Source organism: Panonychus citri, unplaced genomic scaffold (assembly GCF_014898815.1).
Source record: "Panonychus citri isolate SS breed McGregor unplaced genomic scaffold, ASM1489881v1 Contig00135, whole genome shotgun sequence".
Taxonomy (NCBI): domain Eukaryota; kingdom Metazoa; phylum Arthropoda; class Arachnida; order Trombidiformes; family Tetranychidae; genus Panonychus; species Panonychus citri.
Window position 1 is genome coordinate 508,150 of NW_026515540.1, and position 21,549 is coordinate 529,698.

At 33.2% G+C, this 21,549-nt stretch overlaps 6 protein-coding genes across 6 annotated transcripts; 2 read left to right on the top strand and 4 right to left on the bottom strand.

Annotated features, from left to right (window-relative positions):
* Positions 1 to 421: 421 nt before the first annotated feature.
* LOC128391913 (acyl-CoA desaturase 1-like) lies at positions 422 to 2,220 on the bottom strand. Its single transcript, XM_053351866.1, has 3 exons — positions 1,785 to 2,220; positions 1,101 to 1,437; positions 422 to 978 (listed from the first exon to the last, which is right to left on the bottom strand). The coding sequence occupies exons 1-3, from the start codon at positions 2,023 to 2,025 to the stop codon at positions 558 to 560; spliced, it is 999 nt and encodes a 332-aa protein (XP_053207841.1). The 5' UTR covers positions 2,026 to 2,220; the 3' UTR covers positions 422 to 557.
* Positions 2,221 to 2,403: 183 nt separating this feature from the next.
* Positions 2,404 to 21,539, top strand: LOC128391915 (uncharacterized). Its single transcript, XM_053351868.1, has 2 exons — positions 2,404 to 3,226; positions 21,330 to 21,539. Coding segments are annotated over exons 1-2 (426 nt in total). The 5' UTR covers positions 2,404 to 2,802; the 3' UTR covers positions 21,332 to 21,539.
* Positions 3,370 to 7,039, bottom strand: LOC128391906 (neutral alpha-glucosidase AB-like). The gene is made up of 7 exons (XM_053351860.1): positions 6,674 to 7,039; positions 6,152 to 6,596; positions 5,376 to 6,027; positions 4,859 to 5,285; positions 4,253 to 4,776; positions 3,795 to 4,173; positions 3,370 to 3,727 (listed from the first exon to the last, which is right to left on the bottom strand). Exons 1-7 carry the CDS (start codon positions 6,784 to 6,786, stop codon positions 3,532 to 3,534), a joined length of 2,736 nt encoding a protein of 911 aa, XP_053207835.1. The 5' UTR covers positions 6,787 to 7,039; the 3' UTR covers positions 3,370 to 3,531.
* LOC128391912 (acyl-CoA desaturase-like) lies at positions 8,330 to 10,040 on the top strand. The gene is made up of 3 exons (XM_053351865.1): positions 8,330 to 8,670; positions 9,030 to 9,366; positions 9,475 to 10,040. The coding sequence occupies exons 1-3, from the start codon at positions 8,430 to 8,432 to the stop codon at positions 9,896 to 9,898; spliced, it is 1,002 nt and encodes a 333-aa protein (XP_053207840.1). The 5' UTR covers positions 8,330 to 8,429; the 3' UTR covers positions 9,899 to 10,040.
* On the bottom strand, positions 9,970 to 13,135 carry LOC128391909 (uncharacterized MFS-type transporter C09D4.1-like). Its single transcript, XM_053351862.1, has one exon. It carries the CDS (start codon positions 13,107 to 13,109, stop codon positions 11,796 to 11,798), a length of 1,314 nt encoding a protein of 437 aa, XP_053207837.1. The 5' UTR covers positions 13,110 to 13,135; the 3' UTR covers positions 9,970 to 11,795.
* On the bottom strand, positions 13,715 to 17,040 carry LOC128391908 (UDP-N-acetylhexosamine pyrophosphorylase-like protein 1). The gene is made up of 4 exons (XM_053351861.1): positions 15,610 to 17,040; positions 14,778 to 15,525; positions 14,307 to 14,438; positions 13,715 to 14,228 (listed from the first exon to the last, which is right to left on the bottom strand). Exons 1-4 carry the CDS (start codon positions 15,899 to 15,901, stop codon positions 13,871 to 13,873), a joined length of 1,530 nt encoding a protein of 509 aa, XP_053207836.1. The 5' UTR covers positions 15,902 to 17,040; the 3' UTR covers positions 13,715 to 13,870.
* Positions 21,540 to 21,549: the final 10 nt, after the last annotated feature.

Genomic DNA, 21,549 nt, shown 5'->3' on the forward strand with positions numbered 1-21,549 from the left:
ACGTCAACAAACTGTTGATTATGTTAACCGCGATTTCACTCGACTTTGGTTTCGAACAAAATCTGAAGCATTTATTTCAGAAAATCATTTGGTTCTCATTTCATGGAACGAGTTGGATATTGATAAACGGAATAATTTTCAACGTTTAAGACTTCGAGATACTTTAGGAAGAGAAACATCGGTGAGACGTAGAGCGGTTGATCGAGTCGCAAGAGTTTATCAATCACCGAGATTGGTCTTTTTACAGCCGATCGATAGTTCGAGAGGAACCACCGACTATTCTGATCTCTTAGAATGTGCGAATTCATTCTCACTTTTGATGAACATCATTATCGCGACACTTTTACTCGAAATTACAAGAAATGGACTCAATGGACAATATAAATTCAACCAATGATTAAATCATCACTAATCTTTACAATTATTGATAAAAATTCAATTGTGTTTAATTGTATAAATTTTCGATTAAATTAATTTAACTTCGGTCTTTTAATGACTCGATTGAATTCATTCAATTAAATGATTTTTTCAACTTTTTCTTTTTCTTTTTATATTAATTATTTTTGTTGATGATGTTTATCAGTAATTCTAAGGATCGTCTCTGGCTTAACGGTTTTCAGATCATAAGCTAATCCCAATTTGGACATTAAATCAATGAAAACTTTCGTTGGATTTAACTTCCAACCCAATTCACTGGTCGCATAATCCCATGGAAATGAATGATGGAAGTTGTGAAAACCTTCACCAAAAGCAGCGAAAGAGACGAAATAATTTTCTCGAGCTCCGATTGTCGATCGATATGGTCGATCACCCCACATGTGAGCTGCACTGTTCACGAACCAAGTACAATGCAGACTAGTCACATATCGCCAAATTACAGCAATTAGAAGTGATGTCGATATTGATTCAGACCATACACAGACTGGAACAAACCACGGAATCAGAATAATGAAGACAACATAACAAATCGGATAGAATCTGGAAAAGAGAGAAAGAAAGAAAGAAAGAAAGAGAGAGAGAGAGAGAGAGAGAGAAGAAGAAGAAAAAGATTAATAAACAACCTGTTGATTGTCTCTAGAATAGCATGAGTAATAACGAACCTTCGGTGATATCTCACAATTGGATCATCCATTAGATCGGATAAATCGACTTTCTTTCCATCTGCAATGACCGATGGATGTTTTCGAGTCAACAACCAACCAACATGAGCAAAGAAAAAACCTCTTCGTGAATTATGTGGATCACTATCTGTCTCTGAGAATTTATGGTGAACTCGATGATCTCGACACCAAGTTAATAGATCATTTTGACCTGCGATCGAGAAACAACAGGCTAAAAACAGTCGCAACGAAAACTTTGCTTTGTAAGATCGATGAGACCAAAGTCTATGGGCACCAGCAGTCACTCCTAATCCACCAAGGAATCCATACAAATAAGCTGATCCAATGTCATGATGACCAAGACGAAGATGATCAAGATGAGGATGATGGTGGTTGTGAGTACCAAAGAAAAGTAAACAAGGGATGAGGAATAAAGAAAACAGAAAAAGAAGAAAATAGAAAATAGAAAATTCAATTAATCCAGTTAATCCACAACACTCAAGTTGCTGTCAGCAAGTCACAGTCACAATTTTCTTAATCCTACTGAGTGTTAATCCTTTTCTTCATTAGGAAAACTGAGAGAGAAACAATCACTAATTGATTGATTCTCTGTTGACATTTGCTTGGCACACTTTAAATTATCAATCAAAAAACATAAAATCGATAATTTAACAATAAACTCACCGAAAATCCAAGTATTCCAAACTCGATCTCGGATCAAAACAATTGTCGCATAAATTGTCAGCAAATGAAGAATCGTAAATACAATAACATTTTTCCAAACGATTCCATAAGAATCTTTGTTAATATAAAGGTAAATTCCACTGTCACTTGATTTAGTTAACAATTCCTTTGATTGTTGGTTAATTTTATTCACAATTGGATCATTAGGATCGCCGGTGGTCAATGATTTAATGCGACACATTTTAATCAATCAATCACTTTGATTATTTGGTCAAAACAAAAGAAACTTGATCAAGACAATTGATGAGATTTTATGTTGATTTTTTGATGCTGTTGAAGGAGCTAAAAGTCAACAATTAAATGATCACTTTTATTAAATGAATCACTTTTGGATTAAATTAATTTTTTAGATTGTTGTTGATGAAGAGTCACCTTCACAAATGCACAATGACAAACACTTTGCATTTGTCCAATGACAATTGATGACACAATCAATCAACTAATCACATTAACAAATTAACTTCAACCTCGAGGGTCAACCACTGACTGACCATCATTTCCCTCAAAAACAACCTGTTGATTAGAATCTTATCAATTGCTGGACAATATTTCGAGAAAATAATCACTAAGAGTCGATCCAGAATTTAATTCCAAATCTCGAACCATGGTAATCCAAAGTATCGACGCTCTTAATGATGCTCTTATGTTTTCTCTATCATCCATCATCATCCTAGATAATTATGATCCAGATTAAGAGATTTCTAATAATTATAATTTTTAAATCCTTTTCTTTGGTTAGACCAATAAAAAAGTTCTTCTATTAATTAACATCGTAAATGGGTTGACCCAAGTTACTTTTCTTCCTATTTTCATGGAGTATTTAAAATGAGCAACCACCGAGTCTAAGAATCAATTGACCTCCGACTCTTGACTCTTGACACTTCTGTTTCTTTCTCTTTCTCTTTTTTCTCTTCTACTCTTTTTTTGTTTTGTTATTTGTTATTCTTTCTCATCAACAATGAAGTTCATTATTCTTTTTGTTCTTTTCTGCGTATTAATCGACACAATCACCTGTTCTCATGGAGAAAAAGTCAAATTAACTATCAAGGAATCTGGAATTTCTGACAAGAAAAAGGCCGAAATCGCTGGTTTCGTTTCTGGTGCAACCGCTGGAGTGGCCAAAGGTATTCTCAAGAAAAAAGTGACCACTTCCAAACAGATCTTTGTTCCTGTCAAAGCGGCCGAACCCAAGTACAAGGTCAAGTACATCTCAGTGGTTAAACCAGTTCTTGTTCGTGAATATCCTCAACCCGATCGAACCCAATATTATGTCAAGACCGAAACCAAAGTGGTTAAAAAGCCCAAGAAATCAATTTTCCCTTTCCTTAAGGGATTCGTCAAAGGAAAATTCATTGGAAAATCAGTTTCCAAAACTTTTGGTTAAATCTCTTTTCTTCTAAACTTAAACTAAATCAAATTGTAAAAATAAATCACTTTCTTCCCTAAACACACTTGTTGTCTCTCATTCTTAATTTTTATATTATTCTCATTATGATTTTCTTAATCATTAAAAAAACTTCATCAATTTAAAATAATTGGATAATTGATTCTCTTCACAGTAATCAAAAATGTACAGATGGAATGATAAATGGGATTATCAGAGAATCAGTAATTAACCCATCATCAGATTTTCTTCATCAAAACATCGTAATAGCTTAAATATTTTCCATCCATGATTGTTTCAATTTTAACTCAATCTAATTTGCCATGAGTCTCCCATTGATAAACCCGGTTTTCTGATAATAAGTGTTTGGCTTGAAGGATTAAATTTGAAGCTTAGATTGGCCCCACTGGTCGCTTCTATTTTGTTGGGCTTATTTGAGATCCTATGGATTATAACTCGTTCCAACCAACTGTTTGTTGGGAAACTTCCATGGATTATTCTAAAAGAAGTTGGAAAATAATTACCATCAATATAAAATAGTCACAAAACAAAACATTGAAACTTACTTGTAAGATAGAACCATTTTATCGTAGACAATTTCTGCAAGAATGTATCCCCCAGATTTATAACTGTAACTTGATCCATCATCGAGGTATAATCTACCCTCAGCGTGTCTCTCTTCAGCGTCCAAGAATATTTGCAAAGTCAATGGATCATTTAAAGTTAGTGAGCAACTTCTTCTCATCCTCTCACGCTTGGGAATTATTGTTCCAGCTCGTTGGAATCTCGGTATTGATCCTAATGTTACTGGAATATCAACACTTGATCCACCTTGGTAAACTGTATCATCTTCAATACCGAGCCATGATTCACCTTCTCCTGGGAAGTAAACATTTACAGAAGTGACTTCTTTGTCCAATACCGGTCTGATGAGAAGTGCGTCTCCTATTGAATAGTGAATGAGAAAAGAATTTCAATTGTGAGTAAACTTTTTCTGCAAGAATGAAAGAAAACTATTGCTTACCCAAGAGATACTCTTCTTCCAGATCGAAAGTTTTTGTATCTTTAGGAAAATGAAGCCAAAGTGGACGCATGATTGGTGTACCATTGATTGATGCTTCATAGAAAAGGGTATAAATATAAGGTAGGTAAGCATAACGAGCTCTTGTTGCTGCTCTGATATGATTTTTTGTTTCTTCATCATAAAGATAAGGCTCTCGGTGTTTAGTATCAAGGTGAGCATGAGCCCGATAGAAAGGTTGAAAAGCGGCGGTTTGATACCAACGAACAACTAATTCAGTCGATTCAGGATCATAGAAAAAGCCTGGAGCATCGGCACCAGAAAAGGCCATTCCAGAGATTCCAAGAGAAAGGATCATTGGAACACTCATCTTAAGATGATCCCATTTAGCCATATTATCACCAGTCCAAACCATAGCATATCGTTGTGATCCAACAAAAAATGACCGGGTCAAGATAAATGGACGATGATTAGGCGAATAAGTTATTAAACCTTTGTGCGTGGCTTTAGTAACTAAGAAACCATACCTGAGGAAATTAATAGAAAATTGAATAATTAAAACTAAATATTAATTCTTCAGATTTGCAAAAAAAAAGATTAATAACTTACATATTGTGAATATCACGATGTTCAATTCCATTGATATGAACAACATCTCGTGGTGCTGTCATTTCTGGTCCGTTGAATACACTCGGTTCATTCATATCATTCCATATACCAACATTTCCGTCAGTAAATCCAGGGAAAAATTCTGGATTAAATTTACTTGACCACCATTCTCTGACAGTTGGATTAAGGAAATCGGGATACAAAGCAGGACCAGGCCAACAATATCCTTCATAATCATTACCTTCTTTTGTTTTGGTGAAATAATTATTTTGTGTAGCCTCATTGTAGATTGGATAATTAGTATCTTTTTTTATATGTGGATCAATAATGGTAACTAATTGTCTTCCCTTGCTTGTTAAATTACTGACAAGGCTTTTAGGGTCAGAAAACATGACTGGATCCCAGGTGAAATATTTTTTGGATCGTCCTAGAGAGAAAGAGAAAAAAATCAATAATTAGATAAAAATGAAAGAGGGTAAGAGAGAAAGAGAGAAAGAGACTGGTTATGATAAATTACCTTCAGTATATTCAATATCTAACCAAAGAACATCAAGAGGAAGGTCATTGGCATCGCATTGCCTTTCAACTTCATTTAATTCTTCTTGACTAAAATAGTTCCATCGACATTGATGATAACCGATCGCATAGTATGGTGGTAATTCAAGAGTACCAGTGATCTTTGCGTTTTGTCTGATTACGTCAAGTGGACTAGGACCTAACATTATCCAGACATCGATGAGACCAGTTTCTGAGAACCAATGAGTCAACCGACTTTTAACCTCACCGGCTACTAAATGTGAAAATAAACCTCTAACACCTTGATTAGAAGATTCAATGTCAACCCAAGTTTCCGAAGGATTTAACCAAAGTAAACCAACTGTATGATCAGCTGCATGAGCCATCATAAAGGGTATAGCTCCATAAAGGGCCATTCCATTATTAAGTTCGTACTCGAAAATGTCAACATTGTAAAAACGGAAAGGATCAGTTGTGCCTCGAGTATTTTTCAATGAGAATGTATCAGCGTGTTCTGGTAGCCCATAAAGATGATCAAAGCCGACAAATGAAAAGTCCATTCCAACGGACATTGGCCCATAAGGTTTGGTGTCCACAAAAGATTTGAAATTCTCTTCCCAACCGCCATCTTTTTCCTCCTCTGGTTTTTCTTCCTAAATTTAGACACGAAAAAAAATCAATAGTTTTAATCTTGATAATGTTTCTCTGTGATTTTCTCCCCAACATGAAAATCTATACACAGTGGGAGGGAAGGAAAGAAGATGGTGAGAAACTTACCTCTGGAATATCTACTCTTTTTTGCCTGAAATGCTCAAATTTAAGAAATTCTCGAGCATTGGCACTGACTACTAAACGTTCACCTTTGAATATATCAAATCTGAATGGATTGAAAGTAATTATAGTTTTATGACCAGCATCAGGTGGACCAAAGGTGAGGGTAACCTCTTTATCCGATACAGTTCCTATGTTGATTTTACTGTATTCTATGTTTTCAACCAAGGCTTCTCTTGGGTCAAATCGTTCTCGCCCAGGATGAGCTTCATTGACTCTCACATGGAGAACCGAACTATCTTGCAAAGCAGCATTGATGGTGAGACGAAGAAGAACTCCGTTAAGCTCATTTTTGAGAATTGCTTCGAATCCTAATTTGTTATCACTTGGTTTCACAGTTGTATGATCTAAAATCCATTTATTAGGTTTTCCTTTGATATTACGATTTCGTCTAAAAATTACAAAGGAAATGTGGCAAGATTTAGGAGAGCAATTAAAAGAGAAAAATAAAATTATGTTTAGTCTTACCTACAAAATCCACTTTCCTCACAAGTCTTGAACTTGGATCTATCAGCAGCATAAACAAGAGATGTGAATAGATGCAAACAAAGGATAAGAAAAAGAGTTAACCGGGTATTCATGATGAGGAAAAATGCTGAGGTGTTACTAGGTGGAAAAAAGATACATGTAGACAACAAAGAGATTTAAGTGAGAGAGTAAGGAAAAGAAAAGAAAGAATCTTAGGTAACAATCCGATTTTATGATTAAAGAGCAATGAAATTGAAAGTTAAGTGATGGAATAATTAGTGACACTAGAACGTAAATAAAAGAAATCTATTAAATTGCTAACAATTAAAAGAAAAGATGAACTGAATTAACTTGGAATAGAAATGAATGAATGAAAAAGAAACAAGTTATCAAGTGTTTCCATGGAAACGAATTCAGAATGCATTTTCCATTTAAAGAGAAAAATTTGCGCGATTTTCGTATTTGAAAAATGAGAGAGAAAACAAGTGTGTTTAGGGAAGAAAATGATTTATTTTTACAATTTGATTTAGTTTAAGTTTAGAAGAAAAGAGATTTAACCAAAAGTTTTGGAAACTGATTTTCCAATGAATTTTCCTTTGACGAATCCCTTAAGGAAAGGGAAAATTGATTTCTTGGGCTTTTTAACCACTTTGGTTTCGGTCTTGACATAATATTGGGTTCGATCGGGTTGAGGATATTCACGAACAAGAACTGGTTTAACCACTGAGATGTACTTGACCTTGTACTTGGGTTCGGCTGCTTTGACAGGAACGAAGATCTGTTTGGAAGTGGTCACTTTTTTCTTGAGAATACCTTTGGCCACTCCAGCGGTTGCACCAGAAACGAAACCAGCGATTTCGGCCTTTTTCTTGTCAGAAATTCCAGATTCCTTGATAGTTAATTTGACTTTTTCTCCATGAGAACAGGTGATTGTGTCGATTAATACGCAGAAAAGAACAAAAAGAATAATGAACTTCATTGTTGATGAGAAAGAATAACAAATAACAAAACAAAAAAAAAGAATAAAAGAGAAGAGAAGAGAAGAGAAGTGTCAAGAGTCAAGAGTAAAGAGTCGGAGGTCAATTGATTCTTAGACTCGGTGGTCGCTCATTTTAAATACTCCATGAAAATAGGAAGAAAAGTAACTTGGGTCAACCCATTTACGATGTTAATTAATAGAAGAACTTTTTTATTGGTCTAACCAAAGAAAAGGATTTAAAAATTATAATTATTAGAAATCTCTTAATCTGGATCATAATTATCTAGGATGATGATGGATGATAGAGAAAACATAAGAGCATCATTAAGAGCGTCGATACTTTGGATTACCATGGTTCGAGATTTGGAATTAAATTCTGGATCGACTCTTAGTGATTATTTTCTCGAAATATTGTCCAGCAATTGATAAGATTCTAATCAACAGGTTGTTTTTGAGGGAAATGATGGTCAGTCAGTGGTTGACCCTCGAGGTTGAAGTTAATTTGTTAATGTGATTAGTTGATTGATTGTGTCATCAATTGTCATTGGACAAATGCAAAGTGTTTGTCATTGTGCATTTGTGAAGGTTACTCTTCATCAACAACAATCTAAGAAATTAATTTAATCCAAAAGTGATTCATTTAATAAAAGTGATCATTAAATTGTTGACTTTTAGCTCCTTCAACAGCATCAAAAAAATCAACATAAAATCTCATCAATTGTCTTGATCAAGTTTCTTTTGTTTTGACCAAATAATCAAAGTGATTGATTGATTAAAATGTGTCGCATTAAATCATTGACCACCGGCGATCCTAATGATCCAATTGTGAATAAAATTAACCAACAATCAAAGGAATTATTAACTAAATCAAGTGACACTGGAATTTACCTTTATATTAACAAAGATTCTTATGGAATCGTTTGGAAAAATGTTATTGTATTTACGATTCTTCATTTGCTGACAATTTATGCGACAATTGTTTTGATCCGAGATCGAGTTTGGAATACTTGGATTTTCGGTGAGTTTATTGTTAAATTATCGATTTTATGTTTTTTGATTGATAATTTAAAATGTGCCAAGCAAATGTCAACAGAGAATCAATCAATTAGTGATTGTTTCTCTCTCAGTTTTCCTAATGAAGAAAAGGATTAACACTCAGTAGGATTAAGAAAATTGTGACTGTGACTTGCTGACAGCAACTTGAGTGTTGTGGATTAACTGGATTAATTGAATTTTCTATTTTCTTTTTTTTTCTCTCTGTTTTCTTTGTTCCTCATCCTTGTATACTTTTCTTTGGTACTCACAACCATCACAACCACCACAACCACCATCATCATCTTGATCATCTTCGTCTTGGTCATCATGACATTGGATCAGCTTATTTGTATGGATTCCTTGGTGGATTAGGAGTGACTGCTGGTGCCCATAGACTTTGGTCTCATCGATCTTACAAAGCAAAGTTTTCGTTGCGATTTTTTTTAGCCTGTTGTTTCTCGATCGCAGGTCAAAATGATCTATTAACTTGGTGTCGAGATCATCGAGTTCACCATAAATTCTCAGAGACAGATAGCGATCCACATAACTCACGAAGAGGTTTTTTCTTTGCTCATGTTGGTTGGTTGTTGACTCGAAAACATCCATCGGTCATTGAAGATGGAAAGAAAGTCGATTTATCCGATCTAATGGATGATCCAATTGTGAGATATCATCGAAGGTTCGTTATTACTCTTGCTATTCTAGAGACAATCAACAGGTTGTTTATTAATCTTTTCTTCTTCTCTCTCTCTCTCTCTCTGCCTTTCTTTCTTTCTTTCTTTTCCAGATTCTATCCGATTTGTTATGTTGTCTTCATTATTCTGATTCCGTGGTTTGTTCCAGTCTATGTATGGTCTGAATCAATATCGACATCACTTCTAATTGCTGTAATTTGGCGATACGTGACTAGCCTGCATTGTACTTGGTTCGTGAACAGTGCAGCTCACATGTGGGGTGATCGACCATATCGATCGACAATCGGAGCTCGAGAAAATTATTTCGTCTCTTTCGCTGCTTTTGGTGAAGGTTTTCACAACTTCCATCATTCATTTCCATGGGATTATGCGACCAGTGAATTGGGTTGGAAATTAAATCCAACGAAAGTTTTCATTGATTTAATGTCCAAATTGGGATTAGCTTATGATCTGAAAACCGTTAAGCCAGAGACTATCCTTAGAATTACTGATAAACATCATCAACAAAATAATTAATATAAAAAGAAAAAGAAAAAGTTGAAAAAAAATCATTTAATTGAATGAATTCAATCGAGTCATTAAAAGACCGAAGTTAAATTAATTTAATCGAAAATAATCAAATTTATACAATTAAACACAATTGAATTTTTATCAATAATTGTAAAGATTAGTGATTATTTAATCATTGGTTGAATTTATATTGTCCATTGAGTCCATTTCTTGTAATTTCGAGTAAAAGTGTCGCGATAATGATGTTCATCAAAATTGAGAATGAATTTGCACATTCTAAGAGATCAGAATAGTCGGTGGTTCCTCTCGAACTATCGATCGGCTGCAAAAACACCAACCTCGGTGATTGGTAAACTTCTGTACATCGATGATATTCATGTGTTACTGATGTTTCTCTTCCTAAAGTATCTCGAAGTCTTAAACGTTGAAAATTATTCCGTTTATCAATATCCAACTCGTTCCATGAAATGAGAACCAAATGATTTTCTGAAATAAATGCTTCAGATTTTGTCCGAAACCAAAGTCGAGTGAAATCGCTGTTAACATAATCAACAGTTTGTTGACGTCCAATAAATTCAAATACAATCGACTGAGTTGATATTTTTGAATTTTCATATAATTCGATGTGATCATGTAAAGTTGTGCTTGCGGAGCCAAAAACTTCATCATTCTCTCCAAAGTGAAGTCGATAATTATCGTCAATAGTGTTCATTTTTTTAAGTTCATCAGGTAGCCCAATTTTTGATAAATGTTCAGGATAAAGTGAAGCAAATATCAGTTGATGATGTCTATCAATATCAGTAGAAACTGAACCAGTAAGAATCTCCCATGAGGATATTTCAGTCAAAGTCTCATCAGAGAGCAACGTATCACTGCGATCGAAAGTCCAATTGTAACTATCTGCTAATCGATGGTACTTATGTTTCACGATTTTATTTATCGACTTTTTATGAGTTTTTACACTCACATCGAGTACTTGATGCATAGTTTCATTAGTACCATACACTTGCAACGAGGTATTTAGCTCGAAATTATCAGCGAATGAATAAGAAAGAAGAATCATCAAGCAAAGAGTAGCGTTGATTAGAAGAGCACAAATTGTATTGTTATCCATTTTTGATTCACAATTTATTCAATTTAAAAGATGAAAACTGTCACAATAAAAGAACCACTTGTTTGAATGGTCACAAAGAACTGACCATTCTCTTTTCTCAGGCATTAACCCACTTTCCTTTTCCGTTCCTTAAGCAATTATCTTCTTTTCCTCTTTTTCTTCTCTCTCTCTCTCTCTCGATAATTTCTATAAAAACTGACCACTAATATGAGTTGAAGAACTAAACTTGAAGAGATTTACATTAAACGTTGAAATTGTTAATAAATGTAGCAAGAATTTCTTAAAACTTAATCAATGAATGCTAATTAGTATCTGATTTAATCATTTTTAATTACAATTGTATATTCAATCGGTCTCAGAATAAAAGTTTTAAAACTCTCACAAACAATAGCTCTTGATTAGATAAGTACAGAAACACATTCGGTTTAATCATTTTTTAAATCTATTGTATTGATCAATTATTATCAATTTTCGTCATCAAGCTAATCGAGTTTCGATCCAACATTTTAACAGGATTTGAGGCGTTATTCGAGTTTTGCCCTTGAAAAACTGAGAAACCGAGGGAACCACCGACAGAATCAGTTCATATTTGATGTAATCAAATGATTGAAGGCTGATAATCGTCTTCAATTGATCATCAGAATTCCTTTTCTGTCACCATCATGTCGAAGATCTATCACTATCATTATCACTGAGCTTCCAATACTTGATGCGTGAACCGAAATTTTTATCCTCTGTCAAAATCTGTAAATAAGAACTCGTGACAGACCAATTGACTAGATTCTGATTCTAATCTGTTACTTTTATAAGATTTTCTGTATCGGAATTTGCTTTATCTCGATTAAGTTGATCTTTGGTGAAAAGAACAGTAATCAAAGCAATTAGAAGCATTAATAGAAACGGAGAGAAAGCATAATACAAATTGTAGTATTGTAAGAGATACGAAACTAAAACTGTCGCTGGCCAACTGATCAATTGATTAGAAAACATCATTAGAGTGACACAAACTGATTCGGACATTGGATAATTGGCCTGGACAATGAAGTCCATTCCTATTGGGTAAGTTCCCGCCACCAAGAAGCACAATAGAGCGATTACAATTGTGACAAATAATTTGCTTCCCATTTCTAGGGAATAAATTAATAGCCCAAATAATGGAACCATAAGAATGGAGCTAATCAAAGTTACCAATTTATACTTTCTCGTTTTATCGGTTACCCAGGCCAATATTAGCGAACCGAATACACTTGAAAGAGAAGCGATCGCACCGATTATACCAATCAGGATGTTTTGATTAGGAAAATATTTACTAATCATTGGACTTAATAGTCCAAGGACAACATTGGCCAGTGTTTGAAGAAAAGTAAAAGTGATTAATATAAAATTAGAGAGTCGATTGGTAAGAATCACTTTCCATGATTCAATGAATTCCGTGTTCTCAGCTAATGCTTTGGCTGAGGCAAGACTTGACGGATACTTAGGCCGATTCTTTAGAAGAAATAAATTCAAAAAGTATAATAAACTTGCACTTAATGTGTAGTATAAAAAGAAACGTTCGAGGTCCATTTTTTGGACACTTGGCGAAGATCCATCGGGAACAGCGAGAGATGGAAGATAATAACCTAATCCATTACCAAAGAACATCGGAAAAAGAGCGATTGCCGTTATGGTCGAGGCCACTTCAGCAGGGAACCAGGTCAATGCAATACTCGACGGGAGAAAAAAATTAAACACTTGACCAGTAGCCACGAGCGATTGACCTAAACAGGCGACCAAAAAATCAGGATAGATTATTGAATAATATTTAATTGCCGATCCAAACAGGTTGAATCCCGAAGCCATTAGAAGACAAGAACGGAGGCCAAACTTATCCAAACAATAAGCTGAGACGAAACACATTACCAGGTAAATCGGACACCAAATGGTCACTGTCCAGTCGATGTCCGTGTTTGTAACACCAAAATAAGGCCTGAAAATGTCCGCGATCACTTGGAATTGTGTCCATTGTGAATTTATGTGTAAATTTGTCAAACAATAAAGTATCAAGACTAAAAATCGGTGTTTGGACAATTTAATTTCATCTTTCATTTTAACTCTGATCATTGGATCAATCGGTTGATTTAAACATTTTCATTCAAATCAAACTCACTTTTTAATCAATGATTGTAATCAATTCATCAACTCCATCTAGTGATCAAATGAACTCAAATCATCACTACAATTAGATATCAGTTTAATTGTCAGTTTACTCCGATTACTTATACTCTGATAACTCTAATTTTGATAATAATATTGTATTAATACATTTGTATAGATTATCATACAAATGTAGCTCTAAATATGATTAGAATTTGCTTGAGAATCAACAGAATCACTTGAATTAGTTTGATGGACATTCGATTTAATTACAACACAATCATCTCATTTTCCCATCGAAGATGACAAATTTACTAATTAGTCTATTTCTCAATTGGATAAAGAGTAAATTATCTCAATTAGAATATGGTTAAAGTAGTAATTTAGCAACAAATACACAATTAAATCTTAATCATCTGGAAAATAGCAACAATTTAAATTAAATGAAATGATTCATTCGTAACTTTAAGTTACCCGATTTTACGGCGGAATTTTCAAAAAGAACCAGAAATCTAATTAAAACAACAATTAGTTGATTGTTAAGTGATTGAGAGAAATAAATGAAGAGGAAATTTAATAAAATAGTTAATATTTATTATATGTTTTAAAATTTAAATTAGTAAATAATTTTTTACCAAACACAATCACTAAATTTGATTAAATGATACAAAAGTAACAACTTATTTGATTTAAAATGATCAATTGAACATCACAACTAATCATCAATGTTAATAGATTTGTTTCAAGTGATTCTCTACCTCAGCAATTATCAGGCTTGATTTCGGTGATTCAATATCGACCTCACGTTTCCGTTCAATCATCAATGGAGATACAAATGTTATGCCTTTGACATAAGATTCGAGATTTTCTCCTTCGTAACTGACAAGCGGTGAAATCTCACAAACGAACGGCTTATCATCTGTAGCTTGGTCGTGGACTAAAATACCACCGGCTTGTTGACAGTATCGTCCATGTAAATAGTAAATTGATTCCCGAGCCGTTTTTGGATTATCGGTCGAGGCCGATTCGCTGTTCTTTAATGGTGCGAACTCTTCACCTCTAATCACTTCCCAAATCGCCAAATCTCTGAATGAAAGTGATGGAAAAGAAAAAAGCAAAAAGTCAACAAGTAGTAATCATTAGTAGATTTAGAAATTAACTTACTGTGTAAACTCAAATACGTCGAAGACAAATTTCTCCAACTTAATACCATTTGGATTATCGGGTTTAATTGTTTCTCCTTTAGAATCAACGAACGGAATCTTTTTTCGAGCAACATGATGAGTGAGCTTTTTCCTGTAAGAGAGAAATAAAAATTAATAATTCTGATAGTGTAACGAAATAACCTATTGATTTAGTTATCATAAGGTTTATAAATCAAGATAATTATCAATAAGTGAGGGAGAGAGTTAAGTAAATGTCAATATCTTAAGTAATCATGAATTACATTATGTATTAGTGAGCAGATTTTAACTATTGATGCAATGATAATTAGAAAATTGTAAATTAATCCAACCATATAGTCAACTGAATATTAATTCTGTCAATATCTATTCATGGTTAAGCTATTTTCGCATGGAAATAGGAATTCAAGTAAATGATTATCATTATGATCGGAAAGATAATTATATTTACCTAGAAACATCTTTAAGAAATTCAACTGTGAAAAAGTGATTACAAATACTCCCGCAGCGGAAAGTTAATAGTCCATCCTCATTGCGTTTCTCTGCGATCGTTGTGGACACTTCACTGTACTCGACAACCTTGAATTTGCCTTGAACTTTACAAATGATTCCAACGGCTTCGGTTGGAGAGGATTTTTCGACCACTTTAGCACCGGCGGCTGCTTTTTTGGTGACACAATAACCAATGAATGTTGGATCAGCCATTTTAACCAGAATATTGTCAACTCCATAAACGTGGACATATTTGATTCCTCGTTTATCCATATCGACAAGTACACCAGTCTCATCGAGCGAACGGTAAAGTCCACCATTACCATCGGGTGATCGAGCTATTTTGTAAGGTTTGTCGAGAATAATTTTACCCTCGAAGGTAAAACAAGGTAAAGTTCCTTGTTCGAAGATAATCACAGAATCTCGGGAAAGGCCAAAGTAATCATGAGATGAGAAAAATTCTTCCGTTGCAATTTTCGTATGTTCACTGGTCATTATGTACCAAGGGATCGATGATTTCTTACCAAATTTAAGAAATGCCAATTCCTCGAGTCGACGAATTCTTTCACCTTGCAATTGGTAAAGACTTTTACCCGAAGGAAGGCCAACATTGTACATTCCTTTCGGATACTCAACACCAAGTCGAGTTCCTTGGCCTCCAGCCATCAACAGAACGGCAACATTTCCATCGGAAATCTCTTTGAGACCTGAAAGAAATCAGAGAAAGAGAAAAAAAAATTAATATCATAGGAAAATAAGAACATAAATTAAAAGACTTGACATTAATTTACCTCTTTCACGAAGTTGATTTAATTCCTCTGGTGTACATTTAGTTACTCCTGAATGTATTGAATCGCCTGGGGGCTCAAGGAGATCATCTTCAATCTGTCGATTAGCTGATGATTTATCAGTTGTTGATTCACGGAATGTTGGGATAATCTCATCAAAATCAATCGATTTAATATCATCATGAAGTTGAATCTTCTGTTCATCGGTTAACAGGTCCCAGAATTGAAGTAAATGAGATTGTGAATGTTTCTCCAAAAGTGAAGTTAATTGTTCCTTGACATTAGTATCCATCATATTGTCATCGCCTGAGTTACAATACTTATCGTGAATAGAAATTAATTTAGTTAACAATTGTGATCACTTTCAAGTTGGTGTTTACTTTTTGGTTTGATTCTTCAAAAAGAAGAAATAATTTGGAAGAGAAAAGTAAATTAGAAAAGGAGAATGAGGGAGAGAGAGAGAGAGAGCGATAGGGTTACTACGATGTTGGTGTTGATGTCGATTACGATGGAATGAGTGAAGAAATGAAATGATCAGGAAAGAAGAAGATGATAAGTGAATTGGGCGGATGAAGAGAAAAGAAGCGGGAGATGGATAAGCAAGTGAGAGAGAAAGTACAGGTAGAAATGACGAAGAATGAGAAAGTGTGAGTATGAGAGAGAGAGAGGGGAATTTGAGAAGGAGAATGAGAGAGAGAGAGAGAGATTTAGATTGAGAGATAATTAAAAACGATAAATTCTCGCTCTGAGCTTAACTTGACTAGTTGATGATCTCAAATGAAACTGACTCAAAAAGAGGCCAATGGTTAACATAAATAGTGATTTAAGATTTGCCACATCATCAGAAAGAGAGAGAGAGAGTGAGTGAGAAAGAGGGAGGAATGAATGGGATGAGACTCATAAAAAGAGGAGAAACATAATTAGTTGATGATAAGATGTTACTGATGATGATGATGATATTGAAAAAACAGCAAAACAATTGGTAGATTTGTTTGAATTGAATGTTGCTTTATCCTGATGGTGTTGGCGGTAGTAATTTTAGATTGTTGTAAAAGTAACAGTAGTAAAAATAGGATGAAATTGGTTTACAATTGATAATTAGTGAACAATTATTTAGACCAATTGGTTTAAGACAATACTGTTTCATTGAGATTATAATTCCAATCATTCTGTTTCTTTAGGTTAATCCATGAATCGATCAATTGGTTTACCGGTAATCGTCTTGTTAATCTTGAACACATAACAACCAGGAAACAGTTTTTCGTACCTTAACCAAGTAAATTGCGAATTGTGACAATTTAACGATTGTAAGACCACATTCAAGATTTACAATTCTATTGAAAGAGATAATTATAATTATTTAACACAAAAAAAAGAAAATACAATTAAATGGAATTCATTTAATCTAAACAATTAATCAATCGAACTGAAGATTGTAGACATTTTTTTCATTCTAATAAAAAGTAAACAATGAGTAAAGCGCATAATCAATAACCGAATCAGAGGAAATTTCATTTTACCGGGTTTTTTGTCTTCTTTAATTGTTGATTAAATTTAGAATTAATTGTTAATTGTTCATCGATTGATTTACTTCCTCATCTTATACGATACATGACAATTCAGTTACTTTTTCCGTTTTCATTTTTCGATTTCTCGAAAACCACTTGGCCGATAGGGTCCATATTCAGTCTATGGAAGTTTGGACGATACTTTTTCGGCATTTTTCAAGGTCAAGGTCTTACAGGTCATTCTGCACAGAACGCACTTGAAGGTCGTTTGAAGGACTTTTTGAAAACTAGAAAGCTTTTCGAGTCTATCTGTCAACTGTTTCTCTTATTAGTGTAACTATTCATTGGCGTATATTATTTTTCGTTATTAACTTTGATTCCATCTTTGATTGTTTACTGATTCTCTGATTGGTTTCCTCTTATGGATTGGATTAATTTTCCAATCCCTTAATCAGACAATGACTAATTAATTGTAATCAATTGTGGATCAAGTTATTGTTTTACTGGTGTGGTTTTAATTTACTTCTCATTTTTCTTAATTGTAATGATTGTATATTGTGTGGTTGTGATTCACAGTTTTAATTAGCAATTCTAATTAGTGTTTCCTACCTTTTTCATTGGGATTACATTTTCTTTCATATAAATTGTTTGTTAAAGGTAAGAACAACAATCAAATGAGTAAATTAAAAATGATCCAATTAGTTGTGATTCCTGTATTGTAAACAATTAACTGAATTAAAGATTGACATAAATACCAATATGTTCACAAGAGTATCAACACCAACAATCAACAAATTGATCAACAAGTAAACATCGTAAGTCAATAATAATAACAATCGAGAGTTTGAATTTACTGTTAATCTAATTAATCAACAACAATTAAGAAGATTATATGATGAAAAAGAAGCAGAAATAATTAGAGATTGATTAATTACTAAAAATAAATTGTTCTCAATACGAAAAAGGCTTCTGATTTACTGTTTCTTTTACACTAATTAATGAAATGTACAAAAAATTAGACGAAAAAATTAAATTACTATTGGTTAAAAGTATCACAATCAAATCCAACAATCAGTTAATGGTGAATGGAAAATGGTAACAATAAACTAATCATCTTAACCAGATTTTCCTAATATTTAATCAAAAATGGTTACAAATTAATTAGACACAGTAACTTACTCTCTAATTACAATTAAATAATTAATTCCGTCTCCCACTAATACCAATCAATCCAACAATTAATTGTTACTTGCGTCATTAAAGTAATCAATGAATCTTGATGTTTTCTTTTGTGCTGGTAAATTGTGATTACCTTGATTTTTATGATTACCAAATCATAGTAATTAATAAATTTCTGTAATATTGATGAAAGAAACAAGATTAATCATTCAGCAATTAGATGGAATCAAAATTAGGTTATTATTAATGTAACAATCAATTGTAAATCATTGATGAAAAGAAATTCAATTGAAAACAATGAATTTAATATTTGTTTTTGAGAAGAAATTGAATTCATAATTTAAGTTAATTAAAACAATTAAGACAATTATGATTAACGATAATCAGGTCAAGATCTGTCTATGATTTCATATATGATGATATTAATTTATGTTAATTGTTGGGCGAATGTTTTTTTTCATCTTCATTAATTGTATCAAATTAAAGTTTTTATATTGATTATATTGAACGGGCGGTTAAATTGTAAATTACTTGATCATCATTACAGTCTAATTGTTGTAAACAAATTAACACAATTTACTGGAGGGTTTTTTAGACTAATCTAATTGCTATTTGGTTATAACTAAATCATCTTCCAAATAATTATAATAAATTAAAAAGTAACAAAAAAATTGAATCAATGATTGACCCTATTTGATCAAATTAAGAATCAAATTGTTATGATTAACAATTAGGAGTAAACTTATACAATTTGATTGCTTCAAGTTAATTGTTCATCTCTTGGGTGATAATATGAATTGATTGATGATTGAAATCAAAGGTGAAGTTTAACAATTTACTGATTTGATTTGACAACTATGATTGTCACCATTTTGATTGTTAACAATCATCATACGGATTACCTTTAATTTGATCAATTCTGAAATGATTAGAACGCATTTATCAAAATATATTCAGCAATTAAAGATAATATTTCTTGAAGATATTTTCAAATGGCAAATTAAACTACACTGTACCAATTTAGAAGTAGATTTGAACTCAAGTCTAATTGGTTTTAATTACAATTAAATTTGATTTTTGTTCTGATTAACTCTTTCTCGTGATAACGTTGTTGACGATTAGGTGGATGATGCAATTATCTTAAGACACTTTGATCATTTACAATTATGGGAAGATCAATTCAAATAAAGTTAATTGTCTGCAGAAAAGAGAGTAGGAGTCTTAAGGCGATTTTTGATTAACTTTTTTGTCTAATTGGGAAGTTCGTTAATTAGTTTCAACCACGGATGAAGAACGGGATTGGCTTTGTTCAATTTCGATCAACCTTTTTAACGCCAACGTTGATGTTTCACAGTAATTCTTCCAGTAGTGCAAATGTATTGAAAAAAGTTCCATTACAAATTGATGATGCGATCGAAAGACGTTTAAGACTTCGAGATAATTTGGGAAAAAGAACATCGGTGACACAAAGAAATAATCGATGTACAAGAGTACAGATTGGTCTGTACTGATAATTCAAAAACGGCTCGGGAATCAATTTACTATTTACATGGACGATACTGTCAACAAGCCGGTGGTATTTTAGTCCACGACCAAGCATGTACGATGGTACAGATGATAAGCCGTTCGTTTGTGAGATTTCACCGCTTGTCAGCTACGAAGGAGAAAATCTCGAATCTTATGTCAAAGGCATAACATTTGTATCTCCGTTGATGATTGAACGGAAACGTGAGGTCGATATTGAATCACCGAAATCAAGCCTGATAATTGCTGAGGTAGAGAATCACTTGAAACAAATCTATTAACATTGATGATTAGTTGTGATGTTCAATTGATCATTTTAATTTTTGTTTGGTTACTTTTGTATCATTTAATCAAATTTAGTGATTTAGTGATTGTGTTTGGTAAAAAATTATTTACTAATTTAAATTTGAGATAAGAGAAACTGGACACAAGAATAATCTTCAACTCATTAGTGGTTTTCAGCAATTATCGAGAGAGAGAGAGATGAGAAGAAAGAGAAAAAAGATAAAAATAGAGGAGAAAGAAGATAATTGCTTTAGAAAACGGAAAAGGAAAGTGGGTTAATGCTTGAAAAAAGAGAATGGTCAGTTCTTTGTGACCATTCAAACAAGTGGTTCTTTTATTGTGACAGTTTCCATCTTTTAAATTGAATAAATTGTGAATCAAAATGGATAACAATACAATTTGTGCTCTTCTAATCAACGCTACTCTTTGCTTAATGATTCTTCTTTCTTATTCATTCGCTGATAATTTCGAGCTAAATACCTCGTCCCAAGTGTATGGTGCTAATAACATGCATCAAGAACTCGATGTGAGCGTAAAAACTCATAAAAGGTCGATAAATAAGATCTTGAAACAAGAGTACCATCGATTAGCAGATAGTTACAATTGGACTTTCGATCGCAGTGATACGTTGCTCTCTGATGAGACTTTGACTGAAATATCCTCATGGGAGATTCTTACTGGTTCAGTTTCGAATGATATTAATAGATTTTATATGATGATATTTGCTTCACTTTATCCTGAACATTTATCAAAAATTGGACTACCTGATGAACTTAAAAAAAGTAACAATATTGACGATAATTATCGACTGCACTTTGGAGAAAATGATCAAGTTTTTGGCTCCGCAAGCACAACTTTACATGATCATATTGAATTGTATGAAAATTCAAAAATATCAACTCAGTCGATTGTATTTCAATTTATTGGACGTCAACAAACTGTTGATTATGTTAACAGCGATTTCACTCGACTTTGGTTTCGGACAAAATCTGAAGCATTTATTTCAGAAAATCATTTGGTTCTCATTTCATGGAACGAGTTGGATATTGATAAACGGAATAATTTTCAACGTTTAAGACTTCGAGATACTTTGGGAAGAGAAACATCGGTGAGACGTAGACCGATTAATCGAGTCGCAAGAGTTTATCAATCACCGAGATTGGTCTTTTTACAGCCGATCGATAGTTCGAGAGGAAACACCGACTATTCTGATCTCTTAGCTTGTGCAAATTCATTCTCAATTTTGATGAACATTATAATCGCGACACTTTTACTCGAAATTACAAGAAATGGACTTCATGGACATTACAAGTTCTCTCATGTGTGAAAGAATCATCCATGTTCTCAATTCGAGTTTTTTTCCATTATCTCTTTCATGATAAGTTTTTCTTTGAAATTTTTTTTCCAAAAAAAAACAAAAATTCTCTGTATACTAGCGACATCTCGT